At 40.4% G+C, this 16335-nt stretch overlaps 1 protein-coding gene across 19 annotated transcripts in view; it reads left to right on the plus strand.

Moving 5' to 3' along the window:
• The window catches only part of FBXW11 (F-box and WD repeat domain containing 11), an 85418-nt gene that overhangs the window by 23769 nt on the left and 45314 nt on the right, over window positions 1-16335 (plus strand). For 3 of the 19 annotated variants that reach the window (XR_012801807.1, XM_075601636.1, XM_075601637.1), the window contains exons 2-5: window positions 1034-1179; window positions 5647-5748; window positions 11730-11792; window positions 15106-15331. Coding sequence is in view for 18 of the 19 variants with exons in the window: in XM_075601636.1 (XP_075457751.1) it covers window positions 1066-1179; window positions 5647-5748; window positions 11730-11792; window positions 15106-15331 (505 nt within the window). In the remaining variant the exon portion in view is untranslated. Of the gene's footprint in view, window positions 1-1033; window positions 1237-4165; window positions 4280-5646; window positions 5749-10631; window positions 10708-11729; window positions 11793-15105; window positions 15332-16335 lie in introns of those variants that run through there. The other 16 variants (XM_075601647.1, XM_075601648.1, XM_075601655.1 and 13 more) reach the window with 13 other exon arrangements.

Raw genomic sequence — 16335 nt, forward strand, 5'->3', positions numbered from 1 at the left:
CAGGAGATGCCAACACCCCCTTCGAAGTTAAGTTTCTCTGGAAGCGGGGGTTGCCCAGAGCTTAAATGAACAGGGTACAGCTCCAGAAACCCCCTTGCTTCAATCCTGTATAAAATTTTTTTTTAAGTGAGATAAAAACACAATGGATTGCTCCTTTAAAAAATACTGCTATGGTTCAACGGCAAAGAAACATTTGTCCCACTGTGGAAGGACCTATGGTACAGAAGAATAGTTTGTGGCAGTGCTTCCTCACAATGTTTTACACAGCGCTGTGCATGGCTCAACTTTGGGATTGACACATCTGCCACCAACAAAAAGTCCTGCACCTGTGGGCGACTGGATTTCTTTTGCCCTGATCTGTACATACTTTGTTAAATAGAAATGTTATAATTGCAATATTGTAAATCCCTTCATTTTGCCCTTAGGCACCAGTGAGGTTTTGAAAACTCTACACACTATAACTTCATATATGAAGGATGTTTGTTTGGTTTATCAGTGTGTTTCACTTACAGAATCCTAGTGCCTTTTCCAATCTTAAGGCCGCAATGTAATATTTTAACCTGCTTTTAAACACGTTTCTGGCACCTCTTGAAACTGTTACTCTGGTATACCTTTTTTTTCTTTTTCTTTTTTTTCATCCTGTGCCACTTTCATTATATTTCTTAACTTAAAAAACAATGCAGAATTGTAAATTGTTAAAGAAAAGAACAATAAACACGCAACAACCAAATCCATGTCTTTCACTAGCCTCTTTGTGAATGTAAAACCTCTATATTTAAATTGCACCTACTAAGATTGGACACATTGGTGACCACACATTCTGATGGGTGTTTGGACATGCATAGAGAAGCCAGACTGTGTGAGGATTAAATAGCTGTTGATTAATCGCTTTGTCTTCTAACCTGCAACCCCTTTTTATTGCTTCATCCCCCACCCATCTCCTTTTTATTGGCCTTCCCTCAATCTGTTCTCCTCCCATATTTTTTTTTTATTTCCTCCTGTCCCACCACATCTCTCATATTTTTTTTTTCAGATTAACGTTTCTTTAATATAAAGAAAACCATCATGTTCTCTTCATCAAGCTGTCTGTGTTACTTGAAGCAAGATGGGAATGAAGTCCAAGACCTTTGTGTTAGTACCTGGACCAGTTTCCTCAGCTCTGTTGTAGCTACTCAGATTGTGAGTTGAGATTGAGCAGCTCGATAAACCCTGCTCCAAGGACTGCACAATCTATATGTAATTAAATTCCCCTATTTTATCCATCTGTTGCATACTAATTTTTCTATAGAATGAAACTTGTTTCCATTATTTAATAAGCCTTTTAGCAGGAGATTTAAAGCTCACCAGTCTATTTAATTAAACATTATGTGAAACCGATTTGTATTTAAAGAAGCAATCCAAGCAATTTTCTACATGTGTTTTTGTTTAAGTTCTGTAGTTTTAGATAATACTGTACTTACTACAGTTTTTTAAATTCAACTCTTAATGCCATTTGTAATGAGTATTAATATACTGAGATTCCTTTAATTTCTATAGCAGTTTTGGCACACTTCCCCAGCAGTGCAAGCTCTTTGTAACACTTTCCTGTTTGTGATAATTTGTTGCCAATATTCCCAGCAGTTTGATCTGCAAACTGTAATAAATGTTACCTTAGTAATATACGCATACATTCTAGCTGCTGAGTTACACTGACTGAAGTATTGATTGAAACTGAAAGGCAGCTATTTAGTGAACTCTGAGAAGCAGGATCTTTGCTGATCGGTCACGGGAGAATGAATTGACTGTCAGCTTAGGTAATAAGTTTTTGATGAAGGTAATCAAAGGCTGCATATATTAAAATAAAAAAATGTGTTTTTTTTTTTTTTTTAAATTGCCTCTTGGACTGCCTCTTTAACTCACCACAATTCTAAGGTCAAAATGTGATTTGGAATTGTAGAGCAATAGAAGAGTTGCTTTAACTCACTTTGCACCCTGTCTTCTACCCTTTGAAGCTTGTGTATGGGTGCAACAAACTCATGGGGCAAATCTGCATCTTGTTCTTACATTTTGAGCTTCCTATAGCCAAATGCTCCATCGTTACTGCCTTGTGACTACACAAACTCAAGGCCTGGTGGGTAACAAATTCTTTGCAGTGGAGGAATGAGACGCAAAATTCCAACTCAATGGGAGGTGCACCTCCTTTAGATCTTGGACTTTACTACTTATTCATATGATCATCTCAACTGCACTAAGGTGGAAGTCATTGTCACTTGTCATGAAGATGAATTTTTAGAATACCCACATTACCAATTAAGGTAGGATTTTCCCCCCATTCATAAGAGGGTTTTGTGGGTTGCCTTGTAATTTTGGATGGGATGCTATAATATTATAAGACGCAAAAGCACAGTTAAACTTCTAATTTAAAACGCCAAATGAGCATCTCATTCAGAGTTAAGGGATAGAGTTCAGGGTCTCATTTCGGACATTTATCCTCTCTGTGTTAAAGGGCTCTGGGACTTACTACACGTAGCCCTTTTCCCACCCTGTTGCTTTATCTCGTCTTTTTCCTTTGTCTAATACTCCCCACAGCATCAGGTCAACGATAGATAAGCCCCCCCCCCCCCCACGACTGTCTCCTCTCACTTGTTAGGCTGAGTCCATGGTAACTACAGCTGTCCGGGGGCGGGCCAGTGACATCACGGAGCTGGCTTGCCCTCATTGGGCGAACCGCTCACGTGACCGGCCCTGCGCTACCGTGAGCGGCAAAATTAAAATTGGATTGTCGGCTACGCTTCCGCACGCCTGCGGAAGCGTGCGCGATCCCCTGCTAAACCGCTCATTGCGGCTGCAGGGGCTCAATGCCGAGCGTCAGCGTGGATCAGCACGGGTCAGCGCCTGCGCGTGCATGATGCCCTGCGGCCATAGGCTTGTTCTATAGTAGGTGTAGGCGCGTGCATGTGACGTCCTATACGGCCCTAGTATAGGACAGCTGGCTATCCACAGCCAATTATAAGTACTGCGCGCGCGTGCCTGTGCAAACGCAAGTGCACGTGACGCACACTTTTTGTGTTTGGTCCATGCTGCCGGGGTGTGTTATATATTTTTAACATTTAAAAAAAAAAAAAAAAAAAAAAAAGACACGACGTGCAAGAATAAATTATTAACATTGCATACACACACACTACAGCAGCGCGAAAACGTACTTTTAGCAATCTTCCCCCCCCCTGTCTGCCGGCTCCACGCTCACTACCGTGCGCGTGCGGCCCTAGTATAGGACGGCTGGCTATCCACAGCCAACTGTAAGTGCCGTGCGCGCCCACTATATTACAGGCCTTAGAAGCAGGCAGCTGGTTGCAGAGACCTGATGCTGCACGTTAAACACCTCAATGGGAAAAGTGCCGTTTGTAGCGTCATAAGCGAGCTTCTCGGCATCTGTTAACCCTGAGAGGATTAGGCCTGTTCCCCGCTGGCTACTGCAGCGCCCGCTGTGGTCGGACGCTGCAGGGACGAGAGCCCTCCCCTCAATGGCGCCGGGCCCGCTGCGAGGGGGGGGGGCGCAGCTCTGTGGCGAGAGTTGCTCCTGCTCAGCCAATGAGGGCGGGCCTGCCGGGTGACGTCATGGCCGCGCCCCGCCACGACCCCCCCCCCCCCCTCGGTCTCTCTTCCTGCAGCTCACTGCAGACCGGGGAATCGGCTGCACGCGCCGCCAGTCTCGTGGGCGCGCGTGCAGCGGAGGTACTGGGGCCTCAGCCTAAGCTTCTGTAACAGCCATCACCCATATATATGCGATGTGTTAAAATAAACTTGTGAGTGCATCAGTTGTGTATTTAATAATCAATTGAATTACAACATGCTACACGGTCATCTTTCTGACTGTGCTTCCCTTTTTTTTATGATCAAGGGTAGCTAACAACCAAAGTCAAGCTTACTGCTTAAATACACATGTTATGGTAGATTTATATATGACACAGGCAGGTAATTGATGTTTTTGGCTAACTGCCCCTTCAGAAAATACAAGTCTAACATTTAAATGTCTTTTTAAAGCAGCATCCCTATAATTTTTGTTTTTAAGTAATAGTTGTGTAATATTTGATAATACTGCATTTAAAAAGTCACACTGACCTTTTTAATGTTTAATGTATCACACTTCTTTCAGTTGCTATAGTAACTATTTAGGGAGCTACACCACTGCCTCTTTTGAAATAGGCAGCCATATTGCATGCCCTCGGAAGGAAGTCCTTCACGGATTGATCATGAGAACGGATTGATCCTCAGCTTAAATAATTACATTGCAGTAAAGGTATGGAACCACTGCATTTTATTTATTTTAAATCGGCCAAGAGGTGATGCCCCTTTTTAACCTTTTGTGTGCACCAAAAGTCACGACTTCCTGGGTTCTGGGGCACCAGGGGCCTGGGCCCCATGACGTAGTGGCTACGTTATGCTAGCAGATTGCTTTCCCCCCACCCCCCCAATCTTGTATCACGTCCTGCGTTCCCATGGAGTGCATGACACGATCTGAAAGGAAATGACAGAGGACTCTTCTGTTTCTGGGTTAAGGGCAGCGGTAATGGGACCGCGCTGTGCCTGACTGATCATGACACACGGGTGCTTGGACTGTCCGGCACTGAAAGGGTTAAGCAGTGCGCTTGACTTTGACTGTGTGCTGCCCTTATGGCAGCAATCCCCTCCATTGCTTATGTGAGGCTAATGCCTACAATAAGACTGTCAAGCTCCTCAGACAAACATATTTTTTACATTTTCTTTATCTCTAGCATGAGTTTACCATCGTAACCTTTAGACCCAGGGGTGGCCAAATTTTTTTTTCAGGCATGCCAATAAATGGGTACACATTTTGGGTCACTGTCCTACTGCGCCCCGCCCCCCACCGCCCCCCCATCTTCTCTCTCTATTCCTCCCCCCATCTCTCACTCCATTCCTCCCCTTCCTCTCTCACTTCATTCCCCTCCTTTCCTTTTACCGTTGGTGATCTCTGGTTCCCTAGCAGAGGGGAGCTGATGCCCCCATGGCCGTGAGGAGCGGCTGTTCCTACAGTATCCCGTAGGCCATTACAAATGCTCTAGTGGCCCACAGGCCACCAGTTGGCCATCCCTTTTTTAGACTGCAGTATGCTCTGGGGAGATCTACATTTTAAGATCCACAATGCTTCATTTTTCAAATGGGATTATCCATTCAGGAGAGACGCTGGAAAGGTCAAAAATGTTTTCCTAAAGAGTTTCTTTTTTTTAAATTTATTTTTTTATAAATGTTAAGTGCGCACTGCTGCTTTAACACTTCGCTGTTCTGGGTCCTGCATAATACTACATAAGCGAGACCAACACTTGAAAGAATCATACAGGCAAAATTGTATATGGCCTCCGAAAAGTCCACTGTGCTTACCTTGCATACTATTATATCCTATTTTTCCCCTCTGAAGAGGAAGAATCATTTTACAATAGCAGCTCCCATTTGACTGCAATTTTAAAATGTATTGAACAAAGGGGCTTTACAAGAAAACAATCCCATATTTTTTTTTTAAACTATTACTAACCTGATGAGCATGCATGACTGCTTGTCTATTCTTGACATTCTAATAAGTTGCTTGCCTGAAGTGTATTTGTGGCATCTAACTGCTTCTTCTCTTCCTTCCTTTTTGTCACCCTGCAGTGTTCTGTGCCAAGGTCTTTGTGGCTAGGCTGCTCCAACCTGGTAGAGAGCATGTGCGCACTGAGATGCCTGCAGAGCATGCCCAGTGTCAGATGTCTCCAGGTGCCTTTCTTCTTTCTTGTTGTACTTGTTATAAGTATGCTGTAACCGTTTTGTGCAACACCTCCATTACTCCGTTAATATACGTTCCAAAATAATTCACCTGTATGACTTCATTATTATTTTGCATGAGCCTATATGAAGTTTTTTTTTTTTTTGGTACAGTGTGCAATTTATTTTGTTGTGCATGTTCCCAGACTTGCATTGTGGTTTAAGTTAAAATCTGCACTATATTCTTGGTAACAAGATGAGCTAAATATGATGTAATATGGCATGCTTGCTGGGTATTGTATTTGGTAATGGACAGCCTGTTAATTAAATAAAAAAAAGACATATGTAGTTTCTGCATTGGAGTTTCTCGGGGCAAAAATATGCATGCAAAAAAGCCAGAAGACGTTTAACGTTCTCTGTTTTAGCATTAGAGGAAAATCATTGAGGCTCTAGGGTGTGAATCTCCCCAGTTGCTGCCTACCCCACTACAGGCTCAGTATTGACGGTGCACGTAAATAGTTTGCTACCCATATGGATGGCATAAGAACATTAGGGTGACTGACAGAAAAAAAAATGGGACACTCATACCCTGCAATGCTACTTTTATCTTGAAATGATGTGTAATCTCTTTGCTAAGTAAGGAGCCAACACTATTGCTGGCCTCTCCTGCAGCAAACTGATTCAGATGAGATAGGCTTTTGGATATTGTAAATCCGTTTAGTCAGCAGTACGTTTATGGGTGAGTCAACAAAAGGACTCCAATATCCCCATTTAATTATGGAAAATGTTTTTTATAGGGACAAACTGTCACTTTCCATCAGAACTAGGTTTGATATATTTGCCCTCTGCATTCTGCTCCTCTTATTGGAATTGTTTGTCCACCAACAGGAAATTGATAAATGTGACATTTCTCAGTAGCGTAATAACTAAATTAATAAAATATAGTTATGCCCTTTACTTCAGTGACACAACACATAGTTGATCTGTTACAAACTTTCAAACCTCTCCGTTCCTGATGAAAAATGTAATAACATTTTATTACGCAGTGCAATTCAAATGCAGTACATTTTGAGCTGTCGTGTAATGGACCCCCATTGTCCCGCGCTGCGGGGTATGTTGGGGCTTTACAAACAATGATAATAGTAGATGAAAACACAAATTGTAATTCTCCATATTTTTTTACAAGATAATATAGAATAGAAAAGTTTTTTGAATGTCTGATGTAAAATTCAGTTGTTTTTTAACCTTTCACGCTAAATGGAACTGTTAAAGAATTTAAACAAATTCCTAGATTAATATTCTACCTGGCAAATATGGAATGTTAAGAGGTTTACATCGAATGTACTCATACTATCTGGAAGCAAATTTATTCTGTTGCGTTGACAGTAGAATTTAGGCTACAGGATGTTGTCATAAGCTAGATTTGTCTTTCATTTTCTATACCTTTTTGATGTAAATGTCAGATGTTGCTGCATGAGTGTTTCCTACCCAGACACTCGTCTTTGTACATTACCTGTGCCCACGGATAATCATCACCACCTGTTTATATTCTCATCTTGCTTTTCTACATTCACCTCTACCCATATGCAGATACATGCTTCTTGTATGACTCTTGAGTTCACGTTAGTTTCTGTGTGGTATTTCCCTTTCCTGCTCCTTGTGACTGCCAGGCCAAACGATCTTATTTTTTCTCTTATTTGTACACACTTTTATATTGTATAGCTTGCTATTCAGTTTTATATGTACAGCTCAACCCCCTTATAATGCTGTGCTTGGGGTCCAAAGAATCACATTGCGTTATAAGCGGATCGCGTTAAAAATAATGTACAATTGTATGCATTGTACAATAAAGTATTTAAGAGATCAATAATCGTATTGTAAAGTATTCATAAATACAAAAATTGGGAGCCATGATTGCATCGCGTTATAAACGGATTCGCATTGTAGCGGATCGCGTTAACGGGTTTGAGCTGTATATATGTATGTACTGATGCAATCATACACTTGGAAAAAAGTCTGCTCCAAACTAGAGTATTTAGAAGTTTAGCACTAAAACTACAAAATGTTCTACCCTGCCGAGTATGCAATAAAAAAGACATAAGTTAATAAAAAGCACTTCAAACCTCCCTAAACAATGTGCAGGAAATAATTAAAATTTGTATTATGTACTCCAAAATTATTTTTGTTAAATTCCCATATCCATAGGTTGGTTCAATTGAGAAAAAAGGTTCCTTTCCATATTATACAATTCATCATAGTACTAGAAGTCAATATCATTCAGTTGATCACAAGTGCAACACAAAAATATGGTATCATTGGTAGTAATAGTCCCACAAATAATGATTATAAACCTTTTAATAGGCAATACTTTAATATTTTACTACTGTAGAATGTATGGAGTATTTTCTCATTTTTATATTTCATGTTGTAATATATTTTATTTTAATGTTTTTTCTTTTAATCCATACCAATATTTCGTAATCAGCTTATCTGGATCAGTGGCTCTTTATTTTGGAAATTAAGGGGTTACTACATTTCACATGGGAACTGTATCACACACTGGAGCTAATCTGGATGTGCGCATGGCGCACACTGATACTTTGAGGTCATTTCCTGGGCACATGGGCCAATGTACTAGCGGTTATTCCTGCTTGTAGATGCAGACTTTTTTTATTTTTGTGGTGCAATAATTTATTACAGATCTCGACTTCCTCTGCACTTTCCCTGTTACTTTGCTATATATGCAGATTCTTTCCCTGTCGTTTGCTGTGTATCAAGGCTCTTGAGTCGATCTAAAATATGCATTATGAATTTTATGCATGGAGTACAATAACAGGTGCTACAAGTGTGTGTATGTACAATTTGGTTCATCCAACCAGGAGTCCGTTACCTGCAGCCAGCAATACTTTAATGTTTGGGCACATTTTTAGGAATGCAATATGCAAAAAACAAGTAAGCGTTTTATTTTCCCCTTATGAGATATCATTGGATGATATGACACTGGGGTTTTTTGTTTGCTTTCTCTGGATCAATAAGTAAGTATAGATATACCGTAGGATAAAGTAGCTGTTGTCTAAATTTAGCATAGATTGAACTTGATGGACGCATGTCTTTGTTCAACCTCTACTATGTAACTATGTAACTATGTAACAAAATAGAAGTGGAAAAATTAACCCTGTTGTATAAAATGATCATTTTAACAAAAAAAAAAAAAAATAAATAAACAGGAAGAATTGCTACTGGAAATTGAGGGAACTTTAACAAGCACTGTGTATAAATAAGATTGTAACTTTATTTAAGACTTGGGTCTTCTGATTACTCAGACACAGTACATTCTGAAATATATAGTGCTAATTAAAAATAAAATTAAAAAAAGCCTACAGCTTAAGTGAAAATACACAACCCACGCAAGTCAAAATTCAGGCATAGGAAATGAGAACCACATTTGCTCTGGGACAGTAATGTCTGTGCAAATACTTGCATCGTTTACCTTTTTTTCAGAAGTTCTTTTCTCTCTCCTCTTATGAATTGTATGCATATATTTGGTTCGATTAGCTTGCTAATAAAAGCATATAATTAGTGGGGGATCTCTGTTCATTCCCCTATAATATCTGTCTATCTATCATTATTTATCTAGGCAGTATAAGGTATATGAAAAGCATCAATTTGTTTTAGTTTGTTTTAGTTCTTTTCAGTGTCAGTTTTCTGATATCCGTTTGTTTAGTTATGATTTTTGCGATGTACCCTTTTGCTAGAAATATTCTTATGGTGTCTGGCTTTTGGAATGGAGCTGATGCAGTTATAACACAGCCAAGCTGTCCTAATGTAAAAGGTTTAGTTCACTACATTTTCCTTTTGTCAAGATCTTTACCCTTTGTATTCAGGCGACGTGTAAATTGCCATTATGATATATATATCTCTATATATCGCTTTGTGGATTCTCCCTGTCCCCTATCTCCTACGTTCCCGGGATGTACTTTTTTTTTTTTAATATAAATGTGGTTGTTTCTTGTCCCTTTTGGGAAATCCTTGTGGCCGCCATCCAAGGCTTGCTACCAAGGGCCAAAAGGAAGCTGCTCAGGGTGCAACGTGGCACAGCTTCCCATTGCACCATCTCAGGAGCCACAAGAGATGTGTGAAGCTGTGAAATGTACCTTTAGTTCCCCAGGTACCTCTCTGGTGTGTTCACTTCTCCATGTTAGAGAGGAAGGTTTTGGGATGTATACAAGTCAATGGGTACTCTACTAAATAGGGCTCATCTCAATCCATTTTTTAAGGTCTGGATCTCTTGTATAACGAAATTTCACAGTTCTAAGCACGGAAGACTGATTTGGCTAACTTTTAGCCTCAATATTAGGGAACCGGTGGCAGTTCAAAAAAATCAGCACTTGGGGGACCACCTAGTTCCAATTATGAAAAAAAATAGATAATTGCGGCAATGAATGCTTAGAGAGAAATGGGCTAGTGTTTATTAAACTGTAACACATTTGATAAACATCGCTCTATTTAGAATCCTTGTGATATTGAGTTTTATAAATGGGTTTGTAATGCTCAACAGTGGTTTAGTGGCAACAGTATTGTGAAGCGTAAATCAGCATACAAATATGTGAGTATCAAGTTTCTTAATCACATCAGTGTTCCTCACTATATAACAGGGCTGAGGGGTGAACGTGGATATAACATCACAGGGGCATTCACATGGCATTGAGGGCAGTGTTTCGGGAAGCGGCATTCCTGCTATGTTAGGGGTGTGAAATAGGTGAGAAACTGGGAGTGATGTAATATCGATCATGGTGGTTAGTATTCAAAATGATTGCTTGATATCCTTATGCTTTATTAGTTTGTGTATATCAATGTGTTCCCTTTTTTTTTTATATCCATATCTGAATCTAAAGACTAGAATTGCTGCAGTATTCTTTGCTCCTTTGGGTGTGGGCCACAAATGAAGGCAGTAGGCCGTGCCGTTCAAAGGTATACTTTTATTCCTCAATTTAGAGAACTTTGTGTTTAAATAGGAAAGTATACATCTACACTGAGACGGTGATGCGCTCTTTAGTGTTTTCACGTTTGCGAACTCCAACAAATGTTGCCAATTGAGACCTCGGCATATTTTGTCCATGTAACTTTTGCTTTGATTTAATTTAAATGTCAAATTTTAATATTGACCTAATTTTTAATTGAAAGCTTAATACAATATGTAGCGTCCCAATGCTACCTTTTTTCTACTCGTTGATGGGTATAATCTTCAATTGTGCTCTAATGACGCATGCTCCAGAATTCTTTTGATTTTAATCTGAAACTGTCTGTACTCAAGTGTACAAATAGCTTACTTTTTTAGTTTTTTTCTCTTGTGTTTTTTTCATTTTTTAACCATGAAAATTAAGTTTGTATTGACAAAGGATGCCAGTGCCGAGGAGCACAAGGTGCAGAGGAACCATGTTGGCGATAGAGCTTTCAATCACTGACGCATAGCAAAGAGCATTGGTGTGATGCAACTTCATGAAGCAGAGCAGTCATTGATGGCTCTGCCACCAATGTGGTGGTTCTGAACCCTCAGTCTCTACAGTGCATTTCCATTGAGCCAGATGATTCTCGGACTGTTGAGCTTCTGATATTGTTGAAGCCTTGGGCATAGCTGTGTTTATCAGGGGCACTCTGCACCTCAGAAGCTTTGAATTTCAAGTATGTAGATATGTATTAGATATGTAATCAGACAGACTTCTTCCATACCAATGGTTATACAAATGATTAAACATGCACATTGTTAGTAGCCCTAACAATACATAGATCTTGGAGAAAGCATATTTAAAAAAAACAAAAAACTTTTGAGCTTTTGTAAATTAACACGTCCAACCAATATACAATTAATGTATTGAACAAGCTAAAGCAGAGAATGTTTCATTTTATTGATTGATGCAAACAAACCAATTCAGCAATTGTGATGCAATTAAAGATGAATGAGATTCTCTTTTTTTTTTTTTCTCCTTCTTTAGAACACTTCAGTAATGGATGATCAGAATGAAGACGAGTCGCCAAAGAAAAATACGTTGTGGCAGGTAGGACTATTCATATTAATTACAGTTCCCTGCAATCCTTTCAGGCACTAATGGGTTTCAGAAAAAGTAATAAATATTGTTGGGATTCTAAATTTTTTTTTTTTTTTTTGCCTGAACTGCCACTGTTTTAAGTCATTGCCTATGAAGTTTAAAAAACAAAAAAACTAGAAACAAAATATCTTGGTTGGGTTTTCCCCACACAAATGCAGTACCACCTGAGGGGCCACCGCTGCCTCAGTGCTCTCCTTTGGGGATGGACTAGTGTGGTCTCTGGGAGGGTGGGAACTGTACATCCAGGCCCATGCCGCAATCTGTTACTACACAACTCCTATACTGCACTAGCAGAGCAGAACTGCACCACAGAAGCACCTACTAAGGTTGAAGAGGTCCTGGTAGTAGTAGGAAGAAAAAAGTTGGGAAAATTGAGAGACAGAAAAGGAGGCAGCTCCTCTTAGTGTAGTTTTCTTGCAATGGAATTATTCCTTGAGCCACAGCTCGGAGGTGTAGGAGGTGAATTCTTGCTGCCCTGACAATTCATAGGACGGGAATGTAAATGTACTAGTCCACTTAGAACAAATGACTTGGCTATAAACAGTGTCAGATTTCCCGTTAGGCCCAGGCCTAATCCGGCAAAATTTGGGAGCAGGAAGAATTTCTGCACCCATATAATTTTGCCGTGCTGTCGGGCCTATCAGAGGTTGCCTCCTCTCTTCCGTCGTCCTGCTCTTTTGGAATCCCAGCGTCAAATGACGCTGCGGATGACCCCAACGTCGGCTCAATGTCGTGGCAACGTGACGTCGCGATGCAAAATTGCGCCACGTTTCCATGGCAACGGGCCACCGTGCGACTTCATGTCTGCGACGTCATTTGACGCTGGGATTCCAAAGGAGCAAGAGGGCGGCAGAGGAGTCGGCCGACACAGGCACGTGTCACGGGGCGGCAAATTTTGAAATCAGTCGCTGGCTATAGATCAAGTTAGTAGTACAGGAGGAAACTAGTGAGTTGGGGTGACTTTTTCAGAGATTGACAGTATATTTGGGGGGAGTGGTGGAGGTGAAACATTCTGCACATCAGAGAACGCATTGTTTAAAGAACACTAGTTTATTTTTATTGGTCAGAACTGTTCCACCTGGAGTAATAGAGGCCTATATAAATGCAATTGTCTGCATCCATCTTGGAGGGAAACCAGGAGACTCGGTGAGCAGGTTAGATTATTTGTAATGTGCCAACAAATTCCGCATTGGGGGTACAGTGACATCGATTACATAAACAGAGAACATACAAGAAAGGACAGACAAGCGGAAAGAGATGCAGAAGGTAATCAGGGCCCTGCTCCTAAGAGCTCACAATCTAGTGGGGATAAGGGGCAATGTTGAAACAAATGGCAGTGTCACTGCTCATTGTGAAATGGAGCATGCTGCAGGGTGGCGTATCGTCCAGCTGCACAGCTGATCCCATTAAGGTTTGGTGGTGAGGATGTTAGGAAGTGTTAGCATGGAGTTTTGGAGCATCTGTGCAACAAGGGCGAAATCTTGCAATTTTTTTTAGTGCTGTCTCAGTGGAGTGTAGATGCTTCATGAGAGAGTATGTAAACAAGTGGAGGGGCAAAAAGACAGAGGATACAGTAGGAGGACCATAAAGTAGATAGACACACTTTCCAAGTTGGCAGGTCAGTTTCATTTTGCTGGGTTACGACAGATCCAATGTTTGATAATTCTTCCCCTAATTAGAGTTAAATAAGAATTTTAACTGTTAGGACCTGCTAACGGTCATGCCTTGAAGTGGCAGCAGGCTTAAGATGCTTTGACCAAAGGTTTAAACGAAATGACCCTTTGTCAAGAGAATATATAGGTATTGCACTGTGTATTTTTGTCACATTGGAAATAGCTTTGGGCATCTTTGTTTGATTTGTCAGGACCATAAAGTAGAAAACATGTAAAAGTGAAATGAAAACACAAACAAAATTCAAATTTCAGGGAAAAGGGGGTACGGGTTGAATGGGAGGAATTAGAAAAAGAAGTAATAAGTCTTAGGGCTGTGTGTACAATTGTTAGTTTGAGAAATAAAATTCCAGAACAAATTGCAGTAATGATGATGGTGCTTTGGATATTGTGGCTTTTATGGAGTAGGAAAAATAACTTTTAAGAACTACATAAAAGCTACTTTTATACAAGGAACCGGAGAAAGGGCTGAGACACTTTGGGCAACCCAAAAAACAAATGATAAAAAGTTTTTTTGTCTTACTGGGGTGATCTACAGACAACCGGCACAGGAATAAGCATTAGAGTTTTAATGACACACATTGACTGGCAATTAACCCTTATGGTGCTCTCTAGGACTGGAATTCTAGAGGCCCCTATGTTCAAGGATCGGCCCGGTGGGGGGGGGGGGGGGGGAAGAGGAGGGGGGAGGAGGATGGAGTAGGATGGAGTAGAAGTCAACCACCGCTGACAGAATCCACCTCCCACCAAAGAATAAAGGCCCCCACGGTAGTGATTTAACTTGGCACCATTAATAGAACTAAATTTGATAAGAGCACGGAGTAGGCTGCCGCTTTACAACACTAACAGAATTCACCAGACTCCTAACCACATCTTCACTCTTATCTAACTGTGTGCCTAGACAATCATTTTAATTTCTCACATGGTATCCAAACTTTACATGTAAAAATGGGTGTACCTGCCCATTCCCATTTAGCAATCTGACATTTTGTATTTTCTTGACCATGCCTTTACTTTACTGTATGTTAACCCAGGGGTTCGCAAACTGGAGATTTTGCTGGGGGTGGGGGGGGGGGGGGGGGGCGGCGCTGGCTGTTGCAGAGGCCTCGTGCTCTTCCCCTGGCATTTAAATTAAATGCGGGGGGGGGGGAGGGAAATATCACGTGGGGCCCTTGCAACACCCAGATTCAGCCACTCTGACGCATCGCCATGGCAACTCGGGGTCATTAGACGTGACCCCGCTGCGTCATTTGACACAGCTCTAAGGTAGGGAGGGGGGGCCGCAGGCGACGCAGCAGGGAAGACGGGGGCGCAGCACAAAGTTTGCACTCCCCTGTGTTAACCCACCTTCAATATAAATACCAGAGCAAATGCAATTATAGCTGTAACAGTACTTCGCTGATTTGGTACAAAATGTTCTCAAAAACAGTTCGGGTTTTGGTGTTAAAAATAAATATATCTTATTATAAATATAATTAATTTGTGAAATGTAGTAGGTTAGTGTAATCTCTGTTTAATTAGTTAACTACTGAATGTATACACTAGCAAGCTTATTATTCCATGTCACTTATTTCATTTCCTCTTTACTATAGATAAGTAATGGAACTTCATCGGTGATCGTTCCCAGAAAACGGCCGTCAGAAGGAAATTACGAGAAGGAAAAGGACTTGTGCATAAAATTTTTTGACCAGTGGTCTGAATCAGACCAGGTTGAGTTTGTGGAACACCTTATTTCACGGATGTGTCACTATCAGCACGGACATATTAATTCTTACTTGAAACCCATGTTACAACGGGACTTTATCACAGCGTTACCAGGTAAATGTATTTAATTGCAGTTCTGCTTATGTGGAAACACCACTAAATTTCAGTACGCACTTTAATATTTTGTTAAGCCTATTTATTCATTCCTAGTATTACTTTAATACTGTAGCATTTGAGAAATGTTTGTATATGCAATGCTCTTGATTGAAAACAATTATGTATGTCCATGTTTTTTCAACTTTAACTGCAGATGTTTAGATTTAAAGCGTGTACATGCATGCTGTCAACTTGTATATTTTCATGTGAATGCACCTTAAGTGTTTTCTGTCTTTTCTGCAGTCTATTTAGAGTGTATTGCATCATCTTTTTTTTATCTTTTTTTTTTTTTTTTTTTTTAATGTATACCACACCCTTGCAATGTCTTGGTTTTGTAGCCTGGTAGCTTCTTCGCAGAGCCAACAACTAAGCTGAAGTCCAAATACTTAAATGGATTTCTGGTTTTGCACTTCCTTAACCAAATCCTGGCTGTACCAGCTACTTAATGCATCTTAATGCAGGGATTTTCATGAAGCTCCAGAATGAGAATGAGTTGACATTTGCTGACAGCCATGACACCACATACAATACCATATAAACAATCTTTGTGTTTTATTAGAAACCACAATTGGTTACGTTAATATGTTTAAAACAAAGGTATTAGACTGGTCCTGACACTTCATCCAGATAAGTTATATTTTCTGAAAGTATAAATGTGGCAGGGCTCATTAATACATGAGCTGCTCTACATCCGGGACCCCTTCCCAATGAAATCTCACTGCTGCTTTTCCCTTAAAAACACTGCAGCTGTGGTCTGCCGCATGGTGTTTGCATGCATCTGTAGTTTGATGAACACGACGTTTTGTGCTACATCTGTAGATAAATAAAGTAATCGGTAAATAGGATACATTGCACTATTGTAGAAAAAGAAACTACCTAGTCTATTCCGATCTATGGTACATATCCCCAAATATTAAGTTTCCTATTTGCGTGTTTCGGAGAGAGATTTGTATTGACCGCCT

The sequence above is a fragment of the Ascaphus truei genome, chromosome 5 (genome assembly GCF_040206685.1).
Source record: "Ascaphus truei isolate aAscTru1 chromosome 5, aAscTru1.hap1, whole genome shotgun sequence".
Taxonomy (NCBI): Eukaryota; Metazoa; Chordata; class Amphibia; order Anura; family Ascaphidae; genus Ascaphus; species Ascaphus truei.